General features: G+C 39.0%; 2 protein-coding genes and 1 long non-coding RNA gene across 3 annotated transcripts; 1 reads left to right on the forward strand and 2 right to left on the reverse strand.

Annotated features, from left to right (window-relative positions):
* Window positions 1-3913: 3913 nt before the first annotated feature.
* Window positions 3914-9484, reverse strand: LOC112178243 (WAT1-related protein At2g39510). Its single transcript, XM_040511527.1, has 9 exons — window positions 9397-9484; window positions 9176-9296; window positions 8968-9034; window positions 8229-8506; window positions 8039-8149; window positions 7874-7964; window positions 4491-4652; window positions 4137-4285; window positions 3914-4040 (listed from the first exon to the last, which is right to left on the reverse strand). The coding sequence occupies exons 4-9, from the start codon at window positions 8477-8479 to the stop codon at window positions 3953-3955; spliced, it is 852 nt and encodes a 283-aa protein (XP_040367461.1). The 5' UTR covers window positions 8480-8506; window positions 8968-9034; window positions 9176-9296; window positions 9397-9484; the 3' UTR covers window positions 3914-3952.
* A 1134-nt stretch (window positions 9485-10618) lies between these two features.
* Window positions 10619-17536, reverse strand: LOC112179797. Its single transcript, XR_002927901.2, has 3 exons — window positions 17395-17536; window positions 16957-17030; window positions 10619-10752 (listed from the first exon to the last, which is right to left on the reverse strand). It is a non-coding gene; the product is annotated as an uncharacterized LOC112179797 (long non-coding RNA).
* Window positions 17537-17559: 23 nt separating this feature from the next.
* On the forward strand, window positions 17560-21782 carry LOC112179796 (ubiquitin-fold modifier-conjugating enzyme 1). Its single transcript, XM_024318278.2, has 3 exons — window positions 17560-17968; window positions 18064-18125; window positions 21504-21782. Exons 1-3 carry the CDS (start codon window positions 17636-17638, stop codon window positions 21631-21633), a joined length of 525 nt encoding a protein of 174 aa, XP_024174046.1. The 5' UTR covers window positions 17560-17635; the 3' UTR covers window positions 21634-21782.
* The last annotated feature ends 1379 nt before the right edge of the window (window positions 21783-23161 follow it).

Raw genomic sequence — 23161 nt, forward strand, 5'->3', positions numbered from 1 at the left:
AATCAACATATTTACATAAATGCCACTAGAGTAAAAAGTCAACAATCATTCTCTTTCTCTCTTCTCTCCGGCGAGGCCTCCGGTCAACTCCGGCGGGTCTCCGGCCGACATTCGGCGAACTCCGGCAAATTTCCGGTGAACTCCGGCGGGTTTTCGACCAACTTCCGGCGACCACAAAAGCTACTTTCACTAGCACCAAAAGCTACTGTGGCTAGTAACAAAAGCTACTCTTATGAGATTTCCGGCAACCTTCGGCGAGGTCACAAAAGCTACTATCACTAGCAACAAAAGCTACTGTCACTAGCAATAAAAACTACTCTTGTGAGATTTCCGGCAACCTAAGCGAACTAACAAAAGATACTATCACCAACAACAAAAGCTACTCCTTACTAAAAAACCTATGCTCCCCAAAACGAAAAGATATTATCCCCACCAACAAAAGTTACGTTCCTCAAAACTAAAAGCTATTGTCACCAACACCAGAAAATTACTCTTACCAGTAACAATAGCTGTTCACACCATCACCAAAATCTAATCTCATCAACACCAAAAGCTATAACCAAACAGAGAACAAAAACTACTACCACACAGAACAAAAACTACTCCTAGAGACTGAGATCTCAGATACTAACAAACCTATAGAAATGTAAAATATACAACAAAAAGAAAAATGCTACTGCAATAGAGAAAAAAAATCATATTCAATGATGCAAAAAATATGTAGGGTTCAGCAATATAAATATGTACAGAACTACTTCCATAGTTGTAAAAAGTCACTACAATAGTTGTGAAAATCTATTAGTTATATAAAGCTACTGTCAATGTTGTAATGTTATTGTCATTTTTCAAATGGCCTCCGTTGAAGTTTCTTGTTGTCAAGCTCTACCGCACTACACGAACCATAAGCATTATTTTGCCACCTATAGCACCAAACTTAATTTCAACACTTCTTGGTTGGCTGGATGATCTAGGTCAATAGAGGCTTCACTACTCAAATTCACATGATTTTCGGAATCAACCACTGCCAATGCAAAGGGGAAGAATTCTGCAAGAACAAATATACAACAAAATATTAATATTTTAAATGCAAACTAAAAACAGCAGCGTGCCGCTGCACATTAAACATGACACTCTTTATCAACCAGATAATCAAAATCAAACAATCTAAAATGCTACTGACATAGGTACAGAAAGCTACTATGACACATGTACAAAGCTACCGGACCAGTAATAAAATGACACTGACATAGATTCCGATTGCAAAAAAATTTGTTGATTATCCATGTTGACAGTGTAACACGAACCTCAAACAAGAAATGCTAGAGATACAAAATCACAAACAAAAAGAAAACTGAATTTCATACAAAATCCTGATTTTTCGATTTGATATGCTATTGGCAAAAGATAACATGAAATCAATCAAAATGCAAATAGAAAAGCTACTAACATCAACTTTGAAAGATACTAACATAGGTATAGAAAGCTACTATCACTGTTTTTGAAAACCACTAGAACAGTTATAGAAAGCTACTGACTTGAAATCAATTAAAATGCAAATAGAAAAGTTACTGGCATCAGCTTGAAAGGGTACTAACAGAGGTATAGAAAGATACTACCACTATTTTGAAAAACAACTCTAGGATTAATGCAATTATAATCGGAGATTACAAATCGAGAAAGCCAAATTATGTAATACAGGAAGAGAGAGAGAGAGAGAGAGAGAGCAACAGAGCAATTACATCAGAGGAATTACATCGCCAAGGTCCCCCCTAGGGAGACATAGAGTCCTTCAGGTTCTCGATCAGTTTGGAAGCCCCCTGGCGGCGGCTTAAGTTCACCTGCCCGCTGCAACCTTGGCGCTTCACATACACCAACTCGTAGAAATGTAACACCTCCGCCACTGTTGGGCCCTCACAACCGGACAAGCGCCACAACGAGTTGAGCGCCATCAACAACCACCACATGTTAGGGCAAATTTGCCCAAAGGGGAGACTAAACTCGCAAACCAAAATTTGGAGATTTGGCAGTAGCGGAAATGTAACTCCCTGGGGGAAGATCGCCTCGTGCACGGCGACGTGCCCCGCTGGCAGGATCGACGCTCTCTCGTCCTTTAGCGGTGGCAGCAGCTTCACTATGCCTGGCAAGCGGAACACCCGCTTCAGACGAGTGACGGCGGCCACAGTCATCCGCCCTCCTGCCTCATCCACTGCGGTACCATCACTCAGAACCCAAGAGGACTCTATCTCTTCACCGATAACTTCTCCCCCGCCAGCAGAACCACTAACGGCGCTATTGCTCGTTAACCTCTCCTCACGCCTATTATGAGTGGCAACTTCCTCCCTTGCCCTAGAGCTCTCTGGACGCTCGGCACGACCCATTGCTACCTCCCAAGGTATTGTCTGTAGCGGCACGATATCTAGCGGTTCGGACAGTGAGGTTCCTGCACGGGCAGAGGAACGCAACGAGTCAATAAAAATCCTATCTGCCACGCTGAACGACACGTCATAAGCACAAAACAGTGCAAAATAGACTTTACAATTTGTCAATTGCAATATATAATTTTCAAAATATAATTTCTCTATTTTTGAAAGGAAAAAAGAAGAAGAAAAGAATATAGAAAAAGCGAACAAAAGAAAAAAGATGAGGCCAAATTTAAGTAGCAAAAGAATATTGTCACATCTTTTGAGCGGAAATGAAGCACTCGACAGCCACTTCCTCATCTGCCATATACCTTGTCCGGATATCATTGTTTTAGTAGATGTCGTTAACAAAATACAAGATCGTTTAGTCTCTCTGGTCTCCTTATGCTATATCTTAATGGGGTAGAATGTTTTAGTGTATTGACTGTGAGCATGGGAACCCTGTATTAATTATATGGTCATATGAATTAGAATGCTATTTAGTTAATCAAAACTTATGGAATGATGTGTTTTTATGTATGTGTATGTATAAGGACAATCTAGAATAAAGACTACATACTCTAGTCAAAGGCCCTCCTCTGAGTTTACCATGGACCGTGCATGAAGCAACACCCTCATCATCATCATCAACAATCACAAAGTCACTCAGACGACACGGACCTTGTTAAGGGTGCTTTATTCAGGTCAGCAGCTTGTCTCTCCTAGTCTGTTTTCATTCTTTTGCAAGTAAGACTTCCCTAGCTAGTGGTTCGATTCTCATGATTTTACTGTGAAAAGTAATTTTCTGCAGGTGAATTTCGATATACACAAACATACAATAAGATCATACTTCATACCCTTGTCAGCTCTCCCTATCAGTTTTGATATGTTTCTTGCGTACGGTGGAAGCAACAGTTCTAGCTCTTGTAATGGAATGGAGAAACAGTGCAGCATGATCTTTACACTGGGATGTCAAACTCTTAATAGCTGCATACCAAAACCATAGACAAGCCTCTAATTTATGTACATGTTTCTAAGAAGAAATTGAAAGTAATGTGTCCAGTCCTGGAGATCATAATACAGGCCTAAAATATAACGCCAAAAAATTAATTTAGGCCAAAATTGGAATCATTGATATTTGAAGTCTTTGCCTGCAGTTTTCAACAAGCAATAACCACAAATTTTCAGGCCAGATTGACATTATGCGGTATGCACCAACTCTTCTCAAGTCACCAAAGTTACCAAACAACAGTTCTTGACTATCCATATATGCCTCGCATTCTTACTGATTTTACAATCCAGTCTGGTTTAATGAATTTTTAGGGCGCAATGTAAAGATCCAAAAAATTAATATCTTGTAACAGAGTATAAAATGTCCAAAATCCAAAGTATAGTCTTTTATTTATTAAGCTGCATAATATTCAGAAGCCAAAAACATCCAGCAGGCCAAATTCATGTTTGTATTGAACAGATTACTCCACAAATCACACAACTAGAACTGGAAATTGCTTAATTATATATCTTTGTGTTTATGGTGCTACTTCATCGATAATTCAGCACTGTGATGGAGGAGACTGGTCCTTTGCTTTTCCCCAGAGAATGAGATACAGACCAATGATGATTACAGCAGCTCCGATAACACTACAAACAAGAGTGAAAGAGACTAGTCAATCAACTGTCATGCATATATAGGCATGGATGAATCAATCAGAGAGAAATCAATACATATGAGCCTACCTCCCAAGGTACAATTGTTCTGCTAAAACAAAGGAACCCAGGATTGCAACCATTACTGTGGCCAAGGGATTAAAAGCCGAGTAAAAAACAGGTCCCTTTTCCTTCACTACCATTCCCATCACATAATAAGCAACAACAGATTGCATTGCCTGCAGTATGAAATATTAATACAAAGTTCATTAAACTGGGATTGCAGTGTTAATTCCAATTATGCAAGTACTTGGGACGACCAAGAGATCTAAGGCTCCAGACTCGTTTTGGGCCCTCTAGCAAGGGCGTCGTTTCAAATCTAGTTATTATAGTACAAATATTTACCTATTTAAACATACAATTGAAACTTTTGGGATTACCTACCCCATAAAATGCTGCTACAAGTTTGATGTTGAATTGTATGGACCAGACTCCACTTTGTCCCCTTTCAACTACAAAAGCCAGTATTGCTCCTTCCACCATACCCCAAAAGCATATCATTGCTGTGAGAGAGAGCTGACAAGGGTAGGATCTTAAGATAATTGCCTGTGTAGACAAAATCCAAATTCACCATTACATATAATCATGTTTTACTTTTTTTTTTTCGTGCTGTAATCAAATTCAAATCATTAGAAGTTTAGGACCATTTCCAAATGACAAAGGATTCGAGTGCAACGTTCACTTCTGCAATGTGCAATATGCTGCCTGCTTTTGCATTTTGTGTGGCCTGGATTTTTAGGTATAACTCATAATAATACATACTCATGCCCTTGGTCACACACTGATTTACAGAGACAGCACATTGATTTGTAGGTTTGAGAAGTTTAGCCTTAAGAAACTACACAGCATAGCAAAGGTGATGGGGACGGTCATCACAGTCGGGGGAGCAATTGTCTTGACTCTAGTTAGAGGTCCCTCTTTGTGTCTACCATGGGCCAATGAAGAAGAAATAAATCCTCATCAATCTGCGCAATACTATTCGCGTACAATGAAGTGAATAGAGCTCCCCCGACTGTAAAATGAAGTGAAGTGATTTGAGAGACCAATACTTGCAAAATGACAAACCAAGATCAGCAGAAGCAAGCTCCTGAGATAAATAGAGCTACTTTCACAAGATTAGGCCTCATCAACGGGCCGGGCCAAACTGAGCCCGGCCCATTGGTAGCGGGCTTGGGCCGGGCCGAGCTGGGTCTTACTCCATTTTTAAATAGTAGCGGGCCGGGCCGGGCCGGGCTTTATTATAAAGTAAAGGATCCAAGCCCATCCATTTAATGCGGGCCTCGCGGGCTTTTTTAGGCAGGGCCGGGCTATGTCTTGCTGGCTTTTTTGGGGCGGGCCTTGCGAGCTTTATTTACAAATAAATATTTAAAGATAATATTTTTTATAAACTTATATTAATATATCATACACTACAAAGAGAAACCTCTATCAACTTAAATAAAGTGGAAAAACCGACCGTTGGATGAGATTATTATAATAAATTATGAGTGTGGTAAAAAATTTATCCAATTTCACCATATTTTCAAATCCGATCGAATTGGTCAACCGTCGTTACTTGTATGTTTTCTTGGTTGATCGATGGCATGACGACCTCGAAACGTGCTTATTTTTTCACATCATGTCTGTAAATATTCCATCGATGGATGTGCGTGGACATAAGATAAAAATTTCAATTTTAATTGCAAAGATGTTGGCCTATATCAATTTGCCTCCTAAAGTCGTATGACTTGTATATTGCATTTAAATTGTTGAGGTACATTCTAAAGCAACCATGAAGTGGAAAATGAATTTAGAGAAATCAACCGCTTGATTGAGAGATTGTAATGTTTTATGGTGATTGTAAAAAATTCAGCTAATTTGATTCTCGTTTCGAATTCGATCAATAAGGTCAAATTTAGTTACTCTTATAAACCTATGTCTATAAATCATACACTCCAAAGAGCAACCCCTATCAATTCAAAGAAAATGGAAAAATGGACCGTTAGATGAGATTATTACAATAAATTATGAGTGTGGTAACAAATTTAGCCAATTTCACCATATTTTCGAATCCGATCGAATTGGTCAACTGTTATCACTTGTATGTTTTCTTGGTTGACCGATGGCATGACGACCGCGAAACGTGCTTATTTTTTCACATCACGTCTGTAAATATTTCATCGATGGATGTGCGTGGACATAAGATAAAAATTTCAATTTTAATTACAAAGATGTTGGCCTATATTAATTTGCCTCCTAAAGTTGTATGACTTGTATATTGCATTTAAATCGTTGAGATTCATTTTAAAGCAACCATGAAGTGGAAAATGAATTTAGAGAAATCAACCGCTCGATTGAGAGATTGTAATGTTTTATGGTGATTGTAACAAATTCAGCTAATTTGATTCTCGTTTCGAATTCGATTAACTAAGTCAAATTTAGTTACTCTTATAAATCTATATTTATATATCATACACTCCAAAGAGCAACCCCTATCAATTCAAAGAAAATGGAAAAATGGACCGTTGGATGACATTATTACAATAAATTATGAGTGTGGTAAAAAATTTAGCCAATTTTACCATATTTTTGAATCCGATCCAATTGGTCAACCATCGTCACTTGTATGTTTTCTTGGTTGACCGATGGCATGACGACCGCAAAACGTGTTTATTTTTTCATATCACGTTTGTAAATATTCCATCGATGGATGTGTGTGGACATGAGATAAAAAAAAAAAAATTTAATTACAAACACATTGGCCTATACCAATTTTATTCCTAAAGTTGTATGACTTATACATTACATTTAAATTGTTGAGGTTCATTCTAAAGCAACCATGAAGTGGAAAATAAATTCGGAAAAACCAACTGCTCGATGGAGAGATTGTAATGTTTTATGGTGGTTGTAGAAAATTCAGCCAATTTGGTTCTCGTTTCGAATTCGATCCACTAGGTCAAACTTAGTTACTCTTATAAACTTATATTTATATATCATACACTCCAAAGAGCAACCCCTATCAATTCAAAGAAAATAGAAAAACCGATCGTTGAATGAGTTTATAACAATAAATTATAAGTGTGGTAAAAAATTTAGTCAATTTCACCATATTTTAGAATCCGATCGAATTGGTCAACCGATATGTAGAATATATATATGCACTAATGCACATATTCTATATAGAAGTATAAGAACTTCCACACACACACACACACACATAGATACATACATATATATATATATATATATCTATATATATATCTCTATATATATCCATATCTGTATATATATATATATATATATATATATATATAGATACATATATCTCTATATATATATATATAATATAGAGATATATATATCTCTATATTATATATATTTATAAACACACACACAAATATAAATCTATATGTGTGTGTGTGTGTGTGTGTGTGTGTATATATTTATAAACACACACACAAATATCTACATATATATCCATATAAAAAATATTTTACGGGCTTTTACGGGCCGAGCTTAGCGGGCCTTTGTCGGGCCAGGCCGGGTTTTTGTGGGGCTTTTGGCGGGCCGGCCCACTACGCACCGAGGCGGGCTTTTGCGGGTTTTTTAACGGGCCGGGCCGGGCTTTTAGCCCTCAGGGCCGGCGGGCCTCCATAGGCCCACTTGATCCGCGGACTTTTTGATGAGGCCTACACAAGGTCTCTCTGACCCGAATAGTATTACGCAGATTGATGAGGATTTATTTCTTCTTCATTGGCCCATGGTAGACACAAAGAGGGACCTCTAACTAGAGTCAAGACAATTGCTCCCCCGACTGTGATGACCGGCCCCATCACCTTTGCTATGCTGTGCAGTTTCTTAAGGCTAACCTTCTCAAACCTACAAATCAATGTGCTGTCTCTGTAAATCAGTGTGTGACCAAGGGCATGAGTATGTATTATTATGAGTTATACCTAAAACTCCAGGCCAGACAATATTCAGGCAGCATATTGCACATTGCAGAAGTGAATGTTGCACTCGAATTCTTCATTCCCATGTAGTACAGGTTCTGGTCAAGCACAGGGCTACAATGCATGAATAGATAAAATCAGAATACATCATAAGTTGAACAAATGAATTAGATTATCCTATTTGGATTCTTACTCGAAAAGGCTCAGCAACATTATCTTTGCAATGATGGACCAAGTCATCGGAGGTCTTGAATTCCTCTCCAAAATGAATGCAAATGGAGCTAGAACAATAGTAGCAATGGCCATTCGGTACACGATGAATGTGGAAGGACTCATTCCCTTCTTTAGAGAAAACATTGAGATTATCGAAAGCCCAGCATACCCGAGCTGCACCAAAATCACTGCTAACACAAGCTTTGCCCGGCGGATCAACCCCATAAACATTTTTACTGCGTCTATGTATTGTTGTCACTAAAAAGCCAACAATCACTGTGTTAAAAAGCCACTAAAATAGTTATAGAAAGCTAATGACTTGAAATCAATAAAAATGAAAACAAAAGAGGTTACTGATATCAGATTGAAAAGCTACTAACATAGAAATAGAAAGCTACTATCACTGTGTTGAAAAGTCACTAGTTATAGAAAGCTATTGACTTGAAATCAATTAAAATGAAAACAGAAGCTACTAACAATATCTTAAAAAGAGACTAACATAGACATAGAAACACTGCATAATATAGTCTAGAAGAATCGCCTTCAAAGACAATAATCAAGCAGATGAATGGATTGGAGCAGAGTGTCACACCCATTTGTTGCAACATTTTTGGACCATATATTATCTAGATTTCAATAACAAAAATTAAAGGAGAGCCGTCCTTAGAGAAAAGAAAAGAAAAGGAAAACGTAATAAGAAGAAGACATGTTTAGATCACCTTCACGCTACTTCCACTCTAATCTCGCCTTTTCTTGTTGCATCTTCAGTAGATCACTTCTATTACCCTGCATATGAGGAAACAATATTCAGGGAATCAATGGTATAACGTATAAGAGCAAACAATATCCTAAGCAGTTAATCTAAAATGCTGCAAACCAATGCATCCAACAGAACTTGCATGATCTTTTATCAAAAAAGAAGCTTACTTGATCAAGTAGACTTTTCTGTTGAGCTTTCAGAATAGTATCCGCAAAGTACTCTTCAGCATTGCAGCACGGACAACCTTTTTTGGTGATAGTGGAACATTAAGGTTAGGAGTACTCCATTCTAGACAAAATTGACGACAATGAATTAATAATATGTAAAATGCCAAGTTGAAGGGTTAAAGAAAACAAGACTCAATCCAGGCATTGCTAAGGAAACTGACCTTCTCCAAAAGCAACATCTATGACTGGGGTTGTAAGCTCAGATCTGGGACATATGGTTTCCTCATCCAACGCCAACCAAACCAAAACCCAATCATATCAGACATTTAGAGTTACTCCAACTCAACAAAATAATGCAAATATATAATGTGATCTTCGAGACCAGCTTAAAATACCTCAACCACATAACCTAATCTACTCTAAGTTCAATTGTCCAAAATACAATGAAACCTTTCCATCACTAATTGCTATAATTGAAACTCCAAAGCTTACCGGAAGAGTGATCCAATGCTCTGCCTCAATAGAAACTTGAATGCCCAATCCCACTGCAATTTTGGCAACACAAATTTTACAAAATTTACAAATTAGAAACCCTAAATCAACACCAATTTCAATCAATTCAGAATAAACAAAAGAAGATTCAACTTATAGGAAAGGGACGGTGACGTCCATCGCCGTGAGACGGAGGAGCGACCAACATTTGATTGTGTTGACTTGGAGTACAATGATGACAACGGCTGCAGAGGTCCGTACATCGGCTGTGATGACGAGGACAGGTGGTAGGGCGGGATCTTTGCGCCATAGGCTGAGGTTTTCCGGTAGTCGTAATCCATTACTCGGAAATCGAAGATGAAATCACTAAGACGAAGGAGAGGGTTTTCAATTTTGCCCTGAACAGGCTCTGCTTGCCGTCGCCGGGGCCTCGCCACGGCCACTGGAGGATAAGAGGAGAGGTCGGACTCAGGCTCCAGTTTCGGCGCGAGTCACCAATGCATCGGCTCCTGAATCGCCGACGAGAGAGAGAGAGAGAGAGAGAGAGAGAGAGAGAGAGAGAGAGAGAGAGAGATCTGTAATGATGCAATTGGTTTTGTCAGTTGAAAGGGTAAAATTGTCAGAGACGAAATAATTTGAACATCTAAGTGGCCTTGTGTGTACAAAAAAGGTTAGGTGGCCTTATGGCTAATTAAAGTTTTAAAATGACACTTATGAGTAATTTTCTATTCTTTCTATTAGAGCACTGCGGTGTCCTCTACTGCGTCAAGATGGAGATACCAGCAATCTAGCTTCTCATTAAAGCATCAAGTTCAAACTATAGAAGATGTACAACATAAAGTGGAGAAGGCTTTTCATACATTTTTTAATCACATTAGAGTGTTCAAAATGATTGGCCAAGGCTGGTGGGAGTGATACTTGATCAGTTGAAGTCTATTAAAAACATAGTTAGCCTAGCTAAACTTGTTGCTAGAGCTTTACCCGTCAGAAGAACGTAGGAGACCCTAAAGAACTGATTAAAATGATGTTGCAGCAGTTGAACTAATGCACATAACAAATCCAAAAAAGCGGAAACTCGGCTTACCCTGCCATGTATTGTGTAAGCCCCCTTTAGAATCTTTGTGTTTTACTTGAGCAAAATCAGAAAATAGATGAACTGAAAACAGAAACAACACAGCAGATTTTAGAGTGGTTCAGCCAAAACTTTAGCCTACGTCCACTTCGTGATCTCTCTTGAGAGATTCACTAGCACTATGAAGAATTTAGGTGTTTACAAGTACTTATTGCAGATCCCTCAAACCCCTATGACTAGTTCTTATCTCTCTATCACCTTGACTCTCAGTTTTCTGCACTTTCTGTCTTCCATTCTCAGAAAACCCCCTGCAGCTCCTATTTATAGCAAATAGAGCTGCTGATACAACATGGGATTAGGATTCCTAATCCTAATAGACTAAGACTTTAATACAAATCCTAATAGAACTTGAAAGACTAACTTTCCTAGAACTTATAGAAAAGCTGCGCGCAAACCTCTTTCCTTTCTAGACTTGGATTTGAATTCTGCATCCTAATTTTCAGATTGTATCAATGAGCCAAAAACACAACAATCTCCACCTTGGTGAGTTGATACCAAAATGATTGCTGCAACCTTCAGGATGTCTTGAACTTCTTGAAGTAATCCCGAACAAACCTTCAAGAACCCTTACCTTGGCAAGACTCTTTTTGCCTCAGCGCACCTCAAGTGAGGAGGTGCTCCACCACAACTCAACATGTTGTGACACTGAGCAAGTTCAAGCAATGCTTGAACTTCTCTACAACAACGGGCTTGGTAAGACAATCTGCAGCATTGTCATTTGTGTGAACCTTCTCCACAAAGATATTTCCAGATTCTACCCAATCTCTGATCCTGTGATAGCGAACATCAATGTGTTTCGTCCTTGCATGAAACACTTGATTCTTTGCCAAATGAATGGCACTTTGACTATCACACCTCACTACCACGCCTTCTTGGTGAATTCCAAATTCACTTGCCAGCCCATTCAACCAAATAGCTTCCTTTGAAGCTTATGTTAATGCCATATATTCTGCCTCAGTAGTAGATAGAGCTGTGACTCCTTGAAGAGTTGATTTCCAGCTCACAGGTCCTCCTCCACAAGTAAAAACATAACCTGTTGTGGACCTCCCTCTATCTAAGTCTCCTGCATAATCAGCATCCACAAAACTAGCCACACATGCTACTTCTTGTTTCCTCTCAAACATGATTCCAAACTGCCTAGCCCCTTTTAAATACCTCAAAATCCACTTCACTGCTTCCCAGTGGGGCTTACCTGGATTTGACATGTACTTAGAGGCAACACTCAATGCTTGAGCTAAATCTGGTCTTGTGCAAATTATCGCATACATGAGACACCCTACTGCACTTGCATATGGAACATCCTTCATCACATCAATCTCTTTTTGACTTGATGGCCTTTGCTTTGCACTTAACTAATAATGTGCAGCTAATGGGATAGAAACAACCTTAGCTCCATCCATGTTGAAGCATTCAAGTACCCTCAGAATGTACTTTTCTTGTGACAGCCAAATTTTCCCAGCTTTTCTATCCCGCCTTATTTCAATTCCAAGGATCTTTTGTGCAGCTCCTAGATCCTTCATGTCGAATTCAGCTCCCAATTTCTTCTTAAGCTCTTGAATTTTTGACATATCCTTGCATGCAATTAGCATGTCATCTACATACAAAAGTAGTAGAATAATTTCCCAATCTTTGAATACATGGTAGTAAACGCAGCAGTCATATAGACACCTTGTGTAGCCTATTTTCAGCATGTATGTGTCGAAACGCTTATACCACTGCCTCGGTGATTGCTTAAGTCCATATAGGGACTTCCTTAACTAACAAACCAGATCCTCTTTTCCTGTTTCAACAAAACCCTCCGGCTAAGACATATAAATGTCTTCTTTGAGGTCCCCATGAAGAAACGCAGTTTTCACATCCATCTGCTCAATCTCCATATCATATTGAGCTGCTATAGACAACAATAACCGAATTGAAGTGTGTTTGACGACCGGAGAGAAAATCTAGTCATAATCCACTCCCTTTTTCTGCGAATACCCTTTTGCCACCGAACGTGCTTTGTACTTTATGGCATCAGCATCATGTATTCCTTCTTTCTTCCTAAACTCCCACTTGCAGCCAACAAGTTTTCTTTCTTTGGGTTTAGGAACCAACTCCCACACGGAATTCTTATGCAAAGATTCCATCTCTTCTATCATAGCACCAATCCAACCTGCCCGTTCTTCGCTTTTTATGGCATCTTGATAAGTAGTTGGATCTCCTTGACTTATACTCAGAGCATGACACATCTTCTTCCAGTTCGAACCCAAACCTTTGTATCTTTCTTGGATTCCTCTTAGGTTTGTCAAGTGCTATGCTTCTTTTAAATGACTCAGGTGCTTGTGGGATAGGGGAATTTCAACCCCTCTGTGGGGATTGCTCCACCTAAGCCCTAACTAGTGACTGTTGCTGTTGCTTTGTTTCTTCAATAGCTCCTTGATCATTCCCTACTTGCTCAATTTGCTCCACCTGAACTTGGGAATCTTCATCCGATGGTTTAGCTAATGAAATCTTGATTGCTTCTTCCTCAACAACAGCCATCTTCTCCTTCTTGCTATTAACCTCCTTATTCAATGGCATAGTCTTCTCATCAAAGATTACAAACCTGCTGATCACCTTTTTGTCGTTGACTATATCCCACAACTTATAACCTTTCACCCCTTTCTCAAAGCAGATGAACAAGCACTCATGGGACTTTGGTTTCAGTTTGGTTCTTTCATCGCTAGGAATATGTGCATAAGCACTGCAACCAAACACTCTCAAGTTGGAATAATCAATTGGCTTTCCAGACCATACCTCCTCTGCACACTTGAAGTTAATAGCCCTAGAAGGTGATCGATTAATCAAATAACATGCATGATTAACTGCTTCTGCCCAAAAAGTTTCAGGCAACCCCGCATGAAGTCTCATGCTTCTTTCTCTCTCCATGAGAGTTCTGTTCATCCTTTCTGCAACACCGTTTTGTTGAGGAGTCTTCTTAACAGTAAAGTGTCTTGTGATGCCTGCATCTTTGCACAGTTGTAAGAACTGATTATCTCTATATTCACCCCCATTGTTGCTTCTCAAACACTTGATTTTTCTGCCTGTTTGGTTTTCAATCTTAGCTTTCCACTCCTTGAACTTAGTGAAAACCTGGTCTTTAGTTTTCATAAAGTATACCCAAACCTTCCTTGAAAAATCATCTATGAAAGAGACAAAGTATCTGGCTCCACCCTTTGATTTTGTTGGTGTAGGCCCCCAAACATCTGTGTGAATATAGTCCAATACTCCTTTGGGTTTGTTCTCACTGCTGCCCACATTGAACGTCACCTTGGTCTGCTTCCAAGTGTGCAATACTTGCAAAATTCAAGTTTGCAGCTCATTACACCTTCCAGCTGATCCCTTTTGTGTAATTCCTGCAACCCTCTCTGACTCATGTGCCCTAGCCGTTTATGTCAAAGCTCAGTCTTGTCTTCCTCTGTACAAACTGCAGCTCCACCAACCACCGTAGAACCCATAAGTTTATACATGTTATTTGGTTGCATCACACTCCTCATGTAGACCATTTGTCCCTTTCCTACCTTGAGCTGTCCTTTTTCATATTTATACCAAAATCCAGCCCTATCCAAAGTGCTCAATGAAATCAGATTTCTGCTCAATTTTGGGACATGTCGGATGTTTCCCAGCGTTCGGACAATTCCATCATGCATCTTGATTTTTACTGTTCCGATTCCCATGATCCTACAAGGTGAATCATCTCCCATCAACACTTCCCCAGTGTTCCTCTCTTCATATGTGTCGTACCAATCTCTGTATGCACACATATGAAATGTGCAGGCTGTATCCAAGGTTCAATATTTAAGTGCGCTGGAGCTGGTTGTTACTGCGAGAAGTTCTCCATTGTCACTATAATTTCCAGCAACGACATTGGCTGACTTGGAGCTTTCTCCTAACATCTGCGCCTTTTTCTCCTTCCATTGTTTGCAATTCCTGTTCCAGTGGTCGAGTGAACCACATTCGAAGCAACCACTCTTCTTTTCTTTGCCTTTTCCCTTGGATTTTGACCAGCCTCTTTCTTCAAATCCACCACCTTTATTCCTGGACCTTCCTCTCTCCTTGCCTCTGACATGAAGTCCCTGTGCTTGAGAACTTTCTTCATCTTTGTCCATTTTGACATATGATTCCAAGTTCTCACACACTTTAGAAGTGTGATAGTATCTTTGAATATCATGGTGGTTTTGAAGTGCTTGAATGAAGGTGGAAGCGAATGAAGTAACATGACAGCCGTGTCTTTGTCATCCATCTTTGCTCCAACCTTCTCCAAGTTTGATATGCAATTCTGAAAATTGCATATGTGATCGTTAAGATCATCCCCTTCCTCCATCTTGAGGCCAAAGAGCTGTTCCTTCAAGAGCAACTTGCTGCTAATAGTTTTACCCCTGTAGACGCTTTCAAGCTTCTCCCATGCTTCCTTTGCAGTCATATTCTCACCAATATGAAGCAAGACATTATCAGCAAGATGCAGCTCAATGGAGCTCTTATAATCTGCTTCAGTCATTGTTGCAGGCTTATCTCCAATTGCCTCATCAACCTCTTGCTGAACTAGAACGTTTTTCATCTTTCTCTGCCAAAGCGTGAAGTTGTCCTTGCCATTAAAGGGCTTAATGGACGATTTCACATCTCCTGCTTCGACAATGACTTTGCCGTTCACCATTGCAAAACACCTTGAGCCTAAACTCTGATACCACTTATTGTGTAAGCCCCCTTTAGGATATTTGTGTTTTACTTGAGCAAAATCAGAAAATAGATGAACTGAAAACAGAAACAACACAGCAGATTTTAGAGTGGTTCAGCCAAAACTTTAGCCTACGTCCACTTCGTGATCTCTCTTGAGAGATTCACTAGCAATATGAAGAATTTAGGTGTTTACAAGTACTTATTGCAGATCCCTCAAACCCCTATGACTAGTTCTTATCTCTCTATCACCTTGACTCTCAGTTTTCTGCACTTTCTGTCTTCCATTCTTAGAAAACCCCCTGCAGCTCCTAGTTATAGCAAATAGAGCTGCTAATACAACATGGGATTAGGATTCCTAATAGACTAATCCTAATAGACTAAGCCTTTAATACAAATCCTCATAGAACTTGAAAGACTAACTTTCCTAGAACTTATATAAAAGCTGCGCGCAAACCTCTTTCCTTTCTGGACTTGAATTTGAATTCTGCATCCTAATTTTCAGATTGTATCAATGAGCCAAAAACACAACACCATGAACCAAGTTTTTCCTATAATTCCACTGAAATTAAAAGAGAAAAACACATTGCATTTGCAAAAATGAAAGAACAAAAGAAAAAAAGATCAAACACCTTACATTAGGCAAGCTAACAATCCATAGCAGTCAATAAGTGGAACAGTTTTTGTTTTTTACTCTCCTTTGTCAATATATTTTGTACTTGTATGGTTGACAAAACAGAAAGGCATTGATAAGAAAAACTAAGAAGCAGGCTGTTATATTCAATCTGAGGTAGTCGCATGCCAACACATAAATTAATATAAAACGTTGAATCACTACATTACCCAAACACGGTTTTGTTTAGGGCCAACACATAGTTGATTCGATTGTTCTTCTTTGCTAATGTTCTCATATTTGATCAGTTTACATGGAAGAAAGCAATCGGTAAGATAAAGTAAAAAGCAGACTGTTATTGTTCAATGAGATGAGTAAGTTGCATTCCAGCACAAATATTAGACACCAGCCTTGCATCAGTACTTTAGCTAGGCATGGGATAGGCCATTAATGCCCTGCACATAATAAAAAAAAGGCCCTTGGTCCTTTTTTCATTCAAGCACTTGCTCTCTGGTAGTTTCTTAACTCGAAATCAATCTCCATAAGTCTAAGTCACACAGAGATCATAGCATATAAGAATTTAAAGTTGACTAACCATTTAGTAAAAGCTTGGGCTCTGCCAAACTGTTAAATCCATTTCCAGTTAGTTGTAGGTTTCAATTTCTATGTTTATTTCAAAACAAACATATATAGATCATGAAGGTCTCAATTATTTTTCTGAAATCACAACATCAGTGAATAAAAATAAATGAGAAAACACACTGATTCAGACAAAGAAATTTAAGTTATTGAAATTGTTTAGTAGTTAATCAGATTCAAAATTGCAAAGCATCATAGATTCAAAAAAATTACCAGGCAAGAAATGCTTTCCCTCTTTGTCAAACTACAATTAATTTCCTTCTAACCAGCTCCAAGCTCTCAGCTACCTGCAAAAGCAAGAACTTGATTAAGGTATAGCACCAAGCATGATCAAGTCATGAGATAGTCCTACTTTTAAAAAAGAGAATAGTAAATTTATAGTAATTAAATCATACATATCAGCTTATTGTTTAGGAATCAAAACCAGCTTAGAGTAAGCAAAGAAGAACATCATCTTATCCCCACAGACGAAATAAGGAAAAACACAACTTTAATCAACTGACTATTGATTCCACCTTTGATCCTAACCAAACCAAAACAATCAAGACTAAGCTCCAGAGCAGTACAAATCAATGCCACCTTTTCAAAAAAAAAAAAAAAAAGTAGCAAGGAATTCAAGAAAAGTAACATAATCTAACATATAAACCATACCCAAGTCTCTGTTAGCTTGAAATTGAAATTGGATACGTTTCCCAAAGTTCAGAGCGAGGAGAGAAAAAGAACATAGGTGAATGGCAGAGTTGTAAAAATTTTACAATGGGGGGCCAAAACCGTCTTTCCAATTATGCCTAAATAGGAGAGAGAGAGAGAGAGAGAGAGAGAGAGAGAGAGAGGTACATATTTACAGAGCTCAATCCCCAAATTGGTGAGAGAGTTAGGGTTTTTGCGAACAATGGAGGGTTGGGACCCGAACACGAAGTCGACGCTGACCCAGATCCCTCTCCTGACCACCAAGGCCGGGCCGCGAGATGGGCCGGCGTGGACCCAGAGGCTCAAAGAGGAGTACAAGTCGCTGATCGCCTACACCCAGATGAACAAGTCCAACGACAACGATTGGTTCCGAATCTCCGCCGCCAATCCCGAAGGGACACGTTGGACCGGCAAGTGCTGGTACGTCCACAACCTCCTCAAGTACGAGTTCGACCTCCAGTTCGATATTCCGGTCACTTACCCTGCCACCGCGCCGGAGCTCGAGCTCCCTCAGCTCGATGGGAAAACCCAAAAGGTCCGGGCTTTTGTTTTGATTTTACGGTTTTGCCATTGGTTGTTTGTGTGTGTGGTTTTTTTTTTTTTTTTTGAATGGTTTTGTGATTGGTGCAGATGTATAGAGGAGGGAAGATTTGCTTGACCGTGCATTTCAAGCCGCTTTGGGCCAAAAACTGGTACTTTTGCTGTTTCATTGTTCCTGTTACTTTGTGTGTTTGTTAAGTTATTGTGATTTGATGATATGTTTAGCACCCCGGAAAAGGAATTGTATAAATTGATAAAGTATCAGGGATTTCAGAGTTAGCTGCGAATTACGGCTTAATTGTTTGATTAGTGTATGTCTAATAGAGTGGTAGCGTAGCCATGTGTGAAGTATGTTTTTACTGATGATTTGATGTTGAATCATGAAAAACTGTTAGATTGCACTGTCTGAGCTTATTAAAGCCCGTGGAAAAGGGAGGTGTAAGCTCATAGTTTTTTTATAGAAGAAACAGCTTTTTATTAAAAAAGCAAAAATCGAGTTACAGGGAGGCGGACAAGGATTCCGCTTTAAAGATCTAAAGAGGGCAGCTAGGGCAATAGGCCTAACATCTCGTCTAGTAATACTAATCAAGGCTTGGGGGCTTGTACTACAGCTGCTTGCCAGTTAAGAATAATGGAAGAAAGATTATAATCCTTGAATTCCTTAGAGATAGAAACCCATAAGGATGCCCAGAACTTGACTCTCTCCCACAGGTCTTCCTTCTCCACCCCTCCATAGTTTTCAAATAATCTTTTATTTCTTTCCATCCAGACCACCCAGACTACAGCTAGCACCCCACAACCCCAAAGGGTTCTGGCCTTTTTACCTTTACCAAAAGCTATGGGGTTTTCTCTTAGCAAGTCACTTCTCTCTAATGGAGTTGTCCAGTCCACTCTTGCCTCCCTAAATAATTTTTTCCATAAGAAATTATCCACTCCACAATGCATGAAGACATGATCAGCACTTTCCCCTTGAGCTTTGCATAAAATGCACCAGTGAGGAGAAAAACAACTTCCCGGTCTTCTCCTTTGAAGAACATCACATGTATTACCACAAGCCATCCCAAAATCTTCACCTTGGTAGGGACCTTGACCTTCCAAATAAACTTTGCAGGAGCAAAAATTGGACCTGATCCACCACTGATTAAGAAGCTCTGGAAAGATTTGCAAGAGAATTTCCCATTAGGCTCAAGCTTCCACCTCCTTTCATCTGGTTTAGACTCCACTAATCGGACATTTTCTAGCTTAACCATCAGCAAGGCAAACTCCTCAATCTCTTGGTCATTTAAGTTTCTTCTGAACCCAAAGTCCCAGCTCATCGGAAAATTGAGAGGGATAGCTAACCTTTCTACTGAATAGTTGGTGTGTCTTGATAGTCTGAACAACCTTGGAAAGTAGAATTTCAAGGGTTGATCCTCTAGCCAAGAGTCTTCCCAGAACCTCACTCTTTTGCCATTGCCTACAATTAGTTTATGACAGAGAGAATATTGACTTATTCCTGCTGAAATAGTAAGGATACAAACTACTTGAACTTCTTGGATTTATGAAGTTCAAATTGAAACTATAGTAAAATGTAGGCTAGCAAATTGGCTATTAAGCAATTTCAAAATTTCATGAAGGTAAGTTACAAGCTTAGATTCGTACAATGTAGACCAGGAGCTCTTAGGTTTGAAAGTATGTGGCTTGAGCACCAAGAGACTTATTAAAGACTCGGTAAGTAACAAGGAAATTTACCCCCTAAATGTATGGTAAGCAGTTAAAGACTCAGTAGATCGATGTGCGTTGCTATTTTCCTCAATGATATGTGAGCAAGATGTTTGTTAAATGACTGAAAGAAGCGTACACAGTGGCAAGGGATACTGATGTGGTGAGGGGTATGCCAAGAGACTAAGGCAAGGAGTTCAATTAATTGCCCCAAAGAACTTAGGACCAGGGCAATCGTCAAGCAATGATAGCTGGGGTGAGAGCTTCTGTCTCTTGCTTGTAGGAAGAAAAGTATCTGGGTCCGTCACTTGTTAGAAATAACAAATATGAGCTTATAGAAAAATGGTGGCGTGCAAATTTGGTGTTGAAGGCTCTAATCAAAGTCCATAGAAGGATATATCCACCCAGAGTGTGATCTTTTCATTTGGTGCTGTCAGCTCGTAGTTGGCAAGGGTGAATATGCTAAGGTTGAGGAAGAATCCTATAGTGGAAGCGATGCTTTAAAGCTTCTGTGTCCTACCCTATATAACCTGTCCAGCTTCAAGAATTAGCCACTGTTAATCCCCCTGCTTGATCCATCGAGCTGGGACTATGGGTTTAGGAGGAACTAAATGATGTGGAGGTGTAGTATCTTACATATTATTGCTGATGGAAAGTGTTGGTTTATACTCTTTCTAGAAGTGATGCAAGGAGATGGAAGCTATAATCTTCTTGGAATTTCTTAATTATAATTTAGCAGATTTTTAAGCAATTCTACTTAATATTTAATTTTGGAACTCTAAGGCCAGATATTGAAATTGAAAGCTCATTCTGTTAAGGTTATTGCTTGGGTAGTTGGCCAGGGGAACTTGGAGAGGTTAACACCTATTACATAACATGGTTCAAAGTAAAAGACTGGGTACTTGTCTACATTGCCAAAATGTGGATCACATCTTTCTACATTGCGAAAATGCTCTTAATCTGTGGTTTAAGTTATCTAGTGAGGTGAATGTCAGTTGTGTGGTGGGGCTTGTTTTCTTTCTCAAGTTAAAAGAACAAGATATTAACAGGTTGGAAGAAGGCCTGTAGACAAAAATTGAGGGTGGCCAGGATGATTTAGGGGACAATTATATTTTAGTCCTCATTTTGGACATCAGTTTTTATAGAATTTGGGGACCTTCGCTATTCGGCTATATTGATTAATTGGAAGGTTGCTCTGTATTTTATTTTTACTTTTTAAAGTTATTTAAATTCTTTACTGGTAGTAATGCATGTAGTTTTCTGTTTTGCTAATCAAACACAAATTGACAGTTACAGTAGCTGCAAATTGGAGCCATCAGTTTACCATATTTTTGCCATTGTTAGAATTAGATTTCCCAAGTGAACATGTAGGATGAATTCTTCTAGGTAACTTTGCTTTATAATCAGAAATGGTACCTGGTAGGAGTAAGGCTTACATTCAATATGGTCATTAACAAGGCATGTGCATCATATGGATTTTGGATGACATCATAGTGACGCACAAGAGAATTATTTCAGAGATGCAACAATAAAGCTTTAAAAGCAATTGTAACAAATAGAAAACATTGAGTGATGGAACTTTGGTTTTTCATGTCGTTCTCATGGTGATTGATTACTAGGAACTTTTCAGTCTTTTTTTTTAACCAATAAACAGGAAGAATTGATGGAAATAAAAGCATTGCATGTTCCTCAACTTAGTTACTCATTTCCTTTTCACATACAAACTGCAGACCTATAGTAATGATTATAAGTGCCTTAGCTTTTTCACTTTATTGGAGTGCTTATAGGTTTGAGTACTTAAGAACTAAAATCTTTCTTATGTAATGCAGCCCTAGATTTGGTATAGCGCATGCTCTCTGTTTGGGTCTTGCTCCATGGCTTGCAGCAGAGATACCCATTCTTGTCGATTCTGGTATGGTCAAGCACAAAGATGATGCAGCAACATCGGCTGAATCTTAGTTGTAAAATGTAATACTAAAAAAGTTGTAAGAATTGTTTTGCCATAAATAGCAATTTACTGCAACTGAGTTGTGAGGATTATAACTTTTATCTTCGGATAAATTACATTTTTGAGATAATATACATACTCTTGAATTATCCGCCTTCAGTTTTGAAATGCTATATAAATCTACTGATATGAGATTGATATTTCTTCATGTATGTTTGATGCGATGTTGTGGCTCCTCTCTCTTTAGAGACCTTTCGGTTTTTTGTTTGTTTTCATTTTTAATGTCAATTATATTTCCAATTGTTTGTGGGCTCCAATTGTGTTGAGATACCAACACCACACGACTGGGTCTTGTTTTATAGTAATGAATTCTCTTCTCCTACAGCTTCAGATTTTGCTAGATGTAAAGGAACTGCTGACAAATACCGATCCATTTACCTTTTTATTTATTTTTTACTATTACTTTTCGTTTGCATTTTGACTTTAGAGGGTGGAAGTCCACATTATATTCTTCCTCAGTTCTTCCAACATTTCTTCCAGCCCACAATGTAGCTCAGGCACTCATTGTGGTGGGAGATCATGGTTCATGTAGGGAGTCGAGGAACAGGTCTTGGTAACCTTTGGCAAGCCCAGAATGCAAGTATCTTCCATGCTCAATGGTTGCTGATGTATCTGTTATTTTCCTTTGGAGGACACCACAATGCAATGGTTTTGCCTTGGAGTTGAGAAAAGCAAATATTTCTGTTGGTCTGGGAGGTGCGGTGTTGCGTTTTTCACCTTTTAATGAGTCATCCTTCTCTTGTAAATCTTGAAGAGCAGTGGGATCGATCTTTGATCCTTTTCATAAGTTTTAGGTAATTTTTTTCATGTTCTGCACCTGTTCCATTGGAAAGATGGGTGACCTGAATAGCTAGATTTGCCTTGCAGCTCGGCAGTCGGCAGCTAGGCTGTCATGTGATGGTGGTTTGAGAAAAGACAGAGACAATTGCTTTATTAATATCAGAACTTGTAAGCATATACAGAGCTATCATAAAAAAAAAAAAGCATATACAGAGCCACAAACTGAATGACAGAAATCCAGAGCATCACAGCACAAAGTAATTGTAAAGTCAATATATGAAACCCACCAAGACCGAACAAAGGAACCTCAAAGAAGCACAAGAGGTTGTGGAGACAACATTCTCAGAATTTAACACATTTAGGGTTGGGGCTTGCTCGATATAACTTTTAAGGACTCCTGTGAGAAGCTATATATACTTATATAGTTGACATTCTGCTTGTATCAGCAGTACAACCAATTGATTTCTCTATGCAACAGATGGGACATTGTACATCAACCAACAATGCTGTGCTGATTCTTGGGCATGGATTACCAAACTGATGGCATATCCCTTCTTACCTAAACAAGCTTTCTTTGCAATTGCGGTAGAGTCATCTGAGTCAAAGCTTCCAGTGACATAATCTTACAATCATGAGAAGGTTTGCTAAAGCTTGCAAAAATGGAGATGTAGCTGACTGGAGGACATCTGAGTAACATAA

This window comes from Rosa chinensis, chromosome 7 (assembly GCF_002994745.2).
Source record: "Rosa chinensis cultivar Old Blush chromosome 7, RchiOBHm-V2, whole genome shotgun sequence".
Taxonomy (NCBI): domain Eukaryota; kingdom Viridiplantae; phylum Streptophyta; class Magnoliopsida; order Rosales; family Rosaceae; genus Rosa; species Rosa chinensis.

Bases quoted from the DNA above. Each gene is read 5' to 3' on its own strand.
- LOC112178243 (XM_040511527.1), bottom strand. From the start codon at position 8,479: ATGTTTATGGGGTTGATCCGCCGGGCAAAGCTTGTGTTAGCAGTGATT. The intron at 4,653-7,873 runs GTTAGAGGTCCC...TTGTCTACACAG, and splicing joins GAGCAATTGTCTTGACTCTA to GCAATTATCTTAAGATCCTA. The intron at 4,041-4,136 runs GTAGGCTCATAT...TCTTGTTTGTAG, and splicing joins GAACAATTGTACCTTGGGAG to TGTTATCGGAGCTGCTGTAA.
- LOC112179796 (XM_024318278.2), top strand. From the start codon at position 17,636: ATGGAGGGTTGGGACCCGAACACGAAGTCGACGCTGACCCAGATCCCT. The intron at 17,969-18,063 runs GTCCGGGCTTTT...TGATTGGTGCAG, and splicing joins TCGATGGGAAAACCCAAAAG to ATGTATAGAGGAGGGAAGAT. The intron at 18,126-21,503 runs GTACTTTTGCTG...TATGTAATGCAG, and splicing joins CCGCTTTGGGCCAAAAACTG to CCCTAGATTTGGTATAGCGC.